General features: G+C 34.8%; 1 protein-coding gene across 1 annotated transcript in view; it reads left to right on the top strand.

Annotated features, from left to right (window-relative positions):
- Positions 1–765: 765 nt before the first annotated feature.
- LOC106879533 (TBC1 domain family member 1) overlaps positions 766–6,342 on the top strand; it is a 196,887-nt gene continuing 191,310 nt past the window's right edge. Inside the window, exon 1 of the mRNA XM_052969134.1 lies at positions 766–2,385. Within this exon, the coding sequence (XP_052825094.1) occupies positions 1,522–2,385 (864 nt within the window). The 5' untranslated portion in view covers positions 766–1,521. The remainder of the gene's footprint in view (positions 2,386–6,342) is intronic.

The raw sequence follows: 6,342 nt of genomic DNA, 5'->3' as shown, positions 1-6,342 counted from the left end.
TATATATATATATATATATATATATATATATATATGTATGTATATATGCATATACATATTTGCATATGCAAACAGTTTGCACCAAGGTATCTATTGTTAGAGAGGAAATGGGGCATTAAAACATGGAAAATGAGAAAAGCTGTAGAACGAGGAAGATAGAAAAACAGAAAAGAAGACAAGGAGTAAGAATAAAAGAGAAGTAGTAGTGGGGGGAAGAGGAAAAGTACATTATTCTTCCTTTCTTTCCTTATCCCCCTCCCTTTGTTACAATATTCCTCTCTTTCTCAGCTGGTCTTCATTTTTTATTCCTGTCTTTCTCTTCTTCTCTTCTGTGCTAGTTTCTCTCTTCCTTTTGTGCTAAACTCTCTCTTTTCTGTGCAAATCTCTATCTATCTATCTATCTATTTTTCTATCGGTCGGTCGAGCGATCTATATGTTTCTCTTTTCAGTTCCTCAATATCTTTCTATCTCACCTTTTGTCTACATATCAGCTTCTCTCTCTCTCTCTCTCTCTCTACCCCCCTCTCTCTTTGTTTCTGTGTGTCTGTGTATTTTGTCTTTCTCACTACATATTTTTGTCGCTATCACACTCTCACTCCCTTTGTATCAGTATACCTATCTATTTCTTTTACGCTACCATCTCTCATTATTCTTTTACCGCTGTGTCTATCTCCCTCTCTCCCACGCCCCTCTTACCCTTTCTATTCAGTCATCCTCCAAGCTATTAAATGTAAACATACACACACACACATACACCGATATATATCAGAGTGTGTGTGAATGTTACGATATCAATCAGTCTCGAGACACTGTTTATAGTAGTAATAATAGTAGTGGCAGCAGCAACAGCAGCAGTAGTAGCAGGTAGCGGAGATTGTTGCCAGATGTGAAGTGGAATATCATCAGTCGTCGCTGCACAATGGACGGTAGAAGAGGTGTTCTCTAAAGAGAGAAAAGAAGAAAGATTTTACGAGCAATCGAAAGTTGAAACATTCTGATCGTTTTCCTATTTGTGAAGAGAAAAGGGCAAACAACACACACACACACATGTACGATATACACATATTTACGCACATCCACATATACATACACATGTACACACATCCACATATACAAACAGGTTTACATACATTGAGAGGACAGTACAAGAATAAGAAATCTCGGTGGACTATGCTGAAACTGAAAAGTTAGAAATCGTATGTATTATTTACATGTATATATGTGTGTATATAAATAGATAGATAGATAGATAGATAGACTGGCGTAGGTAGACAGACTGACGTACATAGAAAGATAGGCAGACGGATAGATAGATAGATAGATAGATAGATAGATAGATAGATAGATAGATAGATAGATAGATAGATGGATAAATGGACAGATAAACGAAAGGAAAAGACATATATATAGTGGGAGAGATAGAGAGAAGCATATGCGTAAGCGTATGTGTGAAGACAGAAAAGAATAATCGAAGGAAACTTCTACCCGAGTCGATTCTTCCAATCTTTTGCTTCGTTTATAATGAGTTTGGCGGGTAAAAATACCTGCTACATTGGGCAGCAGGATGGGAAAAGATATTCTCTGGAAGAAGCAGATGACGAAGAAGAGTCTTCACCTCTAATGACGAGCCCTGAAGCTTCGTCGGATCAAAGCGGTGCAACCAATAGTCCCAATACAGCTGCTAACCAACACCAACATCAACATCACCGCCATCACAACAATATTAATAATAATAACAACAACGACAATAACAACAGCAGTTATAGTAACAGTAACAATGTTTCTAGTACTCACCACACACATACTGGCGCCAAGGCCTCGACATCAACACCAACGTCTACAATAGCTTCAGAGATGTCTACCAATAATAGTGTGGCTAGTAGTCATGCCACTAACCAGTACCATCGAACAGTTTTTGAGGTACTTTACCTAGGGTCGGCTACCATCGACAAGCGATATTCGTCTCCACATTTCGTAATGCCATGGGTAGTGGCCGAAGTGAAGAGGAAAACCGATGGCTTTCGCGAAATTCGTTTGGAAGTGCGGGAGATAAGTCTCAGGGGTGTACAGGTCCTGAGTACTTCTTCTGCAGACTCTTCCGAACATGCAAAACACGTCAGAGCCACTAGCCCTAATACAAACACCACGTCTTCGGCAATTCAGTCGACAGCTGCTCTACCATCACTGTCGTCTCAAGAATGTCAAGGTGACAGCAATACGCTACAAACAGACACCAAAGAATTTATTGTGTTCGAACACAAATTACAAGGTGTGTCGAGGTTTGCAGAATCTCACCAGGAACCGCGATGTTTCGCTTATCTTACCCGACCTCAACTTAACAGTGATTTTCATTGCCATGTATTCATGGCACCCGAAGAAAACCAGGTAAGTCAAACATACATAAACCCTTATAATTTTTGTTTCCGTCTTTATTTATTTTTTTTCATTTTTCTGTGGATGGACATCGGGGTATCAATACAAAAGGAGTTCACGTTGAGGAGTATGCTATAAAAATATAATTAAACTACACTAATAACAGTTCATAACAACAATGATGATGATTTCTAACATTAAAAAAAAAAAGATATTGATTTAATAACTGAGACCGTAATTATTATAATTAATTAATCATTATTTACTTCGCTTATCTTATATTTATTTATTTGTTTTACAATCGATTTTACGTAACCCCTACCGTTTTTGTAATTTTAGTTTTCTCATACTACCCGCCTTATCCGTCGCCTTTGTGGCCCAAAACAAAAAATTACCACATTATTTTATTATTATTATTTTTACGAAGCTGTGCAGTGGCAGAATTCGGAACGTTCAGATACGGCAGAGGTAAAGAATACGCACACCACCCGTAATCCTAACCCTAAACACTGGGTGTGTATATTCTTTACCTTCGCCACCTTGTAATATTTAATTATACCCCAGTTCAATCCCCGTCAAAGTCTGTTTAGCTTTTCATCCTTTGCCCCAATTAAATATAAAGGAAATCGATTTCATTGAACTGTACCCCTTCTCAAAATCTTTGATCTTCTACCAGTATTAGAAAACATTGCCTCTATTTTTTAGTTTCATTTTGTATTTTGTCTAACATTCGTGTCCCTCGTGGCAATTTATAGAACATAAATCCGAAAAAGAAGCACCTTCTAACTTTTTATATTATATATATATATAATTTAATTATTATTAACAGTATTATTCACTATTTCAGAACTTAATATCCCACTAGTATTTCGGTTTGTATATATTTCATTTAGATTTGTAGCATCACCGAAACGTATGTTAACACTCGCAGTACCCCTTTCTTTTTTATTTTCTGCTATTCTTCCTTCTGTCGTGTCGAGCAGACCATATTTTCGCAATTTCTTCACCTGTCTCATTTGAATATTCAGGTCGTTTATATTCGTAAGCTTGTATAAGTACATGCGTATGAGTGTGTTTAGATGTACGTAACACGTGTGATTAAAACATTTATAGGCGCTAATTAAGAACATAGTAAAAGATCGTGAAACATGTATCTATAGGTGAAGCCGACATATACACACCAATCCGCACTTACATATAAAGTACATACAAAAATGTACCTGTATGTATACTTACATATGTACACGCAGTCATACATATATGTATTTTTTATATTTTACCAATGCATTTCGAAATGTATATAAATAAATACATATATACACACATATACATCAAATGATGACGAAAATCTATTTATCTTTATGTACAATCATCAGATTTATTTATATCTGTATATATACCCACTTATTTCACTCATCTATTTACCTATCGATAGATAAGATACGCACATATATAAATATTTCACTTATCTTTCCATGTAAGTGTGTGTGTATATATATATATATATATATATATATATATACACACACAACACATCAAACAGGTACGGTACGCTCAAGCACGAGGCCTCTTATGTATGATGGTGGGGCAAAATGTCAATTAATTCCAACATGGTACTTGGCTGGTATTTTATTTTATAGAACCTGGAAGGACAAAGCAACAAAGTTGAACATGAGTAGGATTTGAACTTTGATTGAAAAGCCGTAAATAAATATGGCAAATAATTTTGCTTGTCATTACTGTTAATGCTAATTTCCCGCCCTATAAAAATTTCTCATATGCACACGTATATAAATACACGTACGTATGTATATACGTCTACATGTATGTGTTGTGTGTGTATATATATGTATATTTGTGTGTAATGCTTCACCTAACAACCCCTAATTTTAATATATATATATATATATATATATATGCATCTACATGTTCGCATGTATGTATCTAAATCTATCTATATGTGTGTATGAGAATGTATGTGGTTAATATATATATACTCTTTATGTCTGAGTAATTTGATTGATTGCTTGACTGATCGATATCGATTGCAAATAATGCGAGAGTAGTTTGAAGGCTTCTATCCCACATCACCAACACTTAGCAAAAATAAAAAAACAAACAAAACAGCACAAAAACAAACAAAACAAAAAATAAAAATTCTTTCTATCGTTCTTATGTAAGTCTGGTCCGATACTGCATCTAACTGACACTATATGTAATGTGATATATATTGTACGTATGTAAGTATATATCTGTGCACACACACATGCATATTCTGTAAATAATAATAATTATAAGTTTAAAGTGGGTAGGTTGCTGTAATCGGTTAGCACACTTATCGCGATTATATGTGATGTGGTTCGATTCCCACATTTTTTTCGTTGAGAGCTTATATCCCACAATATTAGACTATTTTCGTTAACCAATAAACAGTGATCGCTTATGAGCTGTAAGCTTATTATTGTGGTCAGTAAAGAAATTATTATCATTTTAATAATAATAATAATTATTATTATTAAGGCGGCGAGCTGGCAGAATCGTTAGCATGCCAGGCGAAATGCTTAGCGGTATTTCATCTGCCATTATGTTCTGAGTTCAAATTCCGCCGAGGTCAACTTTGCCTTTCATCCTTACGGGATCGATTAAATAGTACCAGTTACACACTGGGTCGATGTAATCGGCTTAATCCCTTCCCCCCAAATTTCAGGCATTGTACTTCCACTAGAAAGGATTATTATTATTAAGGCAGCAAGTTGGCAGAATCACGAGAATGCTGAATGAAATGCTTAGTGGTATTTTGCCCGTCGCTATGTTCTGAGTTCAAATTCTGCTGAGGTCAAGTTGCCTTTCATCCTTTCAGGGTCGATAAATTAAGTACGACTAAATTTCAGGCCTAGTGCTTTTAGAAGAAAGGATTCTTCTTATTATTATTTACAGAATTTTCATTCATCATTTCTTCTTCATTTAACGTAGAAAGTATATATATATGTTGTACTTGGGGACGGTCATATTGCCAGTTTATCCAATAAAAACACACGCACTGTATATTTGGTGTTAATTTGCTTCAGCTTTATATTACATTATATTACATTATTTTATAAAGCTGAAGAAAATTAACACCAAATATACAGTGCCTGTGTTTTTATTGGATAAACTGGCAATATGACCATCCCCAAGTACAACAACATCTGTTTCAACACACGATTTCACATCAAAAATCTTGCAAAACAAATAAGGATATATATATATTTCTAGCATGTTGGTGTGGTCAACCCACCCTTTAATATAATTATTTATATGATTATAAATTAGTGTATATATATATATATATATATACATATATATATAAATATATATGTATGTATAGGGAGAATTCACAAAAAAAAAAACAGACGAAGACAGGTGGTGTAGAAAACAAATAGATATATTAGTATAACGCTTGGGAATTCAAAAAGTCTTTAATGTTTCGAGCCTATGCTCTTCCACAGAAAGAAACAAAGAGAGAAACACGGAGAGAAAAAAATGTGTGTAGTGGTCAGCGATCTATCATGGTATATATATATGTGTATATATATGTTTATATATATATATTATTCTTTTGTTTCAGTCATTTGACTGCAGCCATGCTGGAGCACCACCTTGTGTGTGTGTGTATATATATGTATATGTATGTATCTCTATGTATATATATGTTAATGAGCATACAAATTGTGTGTGTGTGTGTGCATATAATCTTTCATCTTTTTACTTAATCTAATCATTGGACCGTGGCCTTGCTGGGGCACCATCTTTGGGAGTTTAAGCTGGACACATTGACACCTAGTACTTATTTTAAAGTTGGTTTCGTATGGCAATTTGCTAAGTTATGGGGACATAAACAAACCTACACCAGTTGTCAAGCAGAGGGAGTGGGGGTAAACACAAACATGCACAAATGTATCCTTCCTATGTATGTATGTATATATATAT

The sequence above is a fragment of the Octopus bimaculoides genome, chromosome 7 (assembly GCF_001194135.2).
Source record: "Octopus bimaculoides isolate UCB-OBI-ISO-001 chromosome 7, ASM119413v2, whole genome shotgun sequence".
NCBI classification, from domain to species: domain Eukaryota; kingdom Metazoa; phylum Mollusca; class Cephalopoda; order Octopoda; family Octopodidae; genus Octopus; species Octopus bimaculoides.
This window is presented reverse-complemented; position numbering and strand designations above follow the sequence as displayed.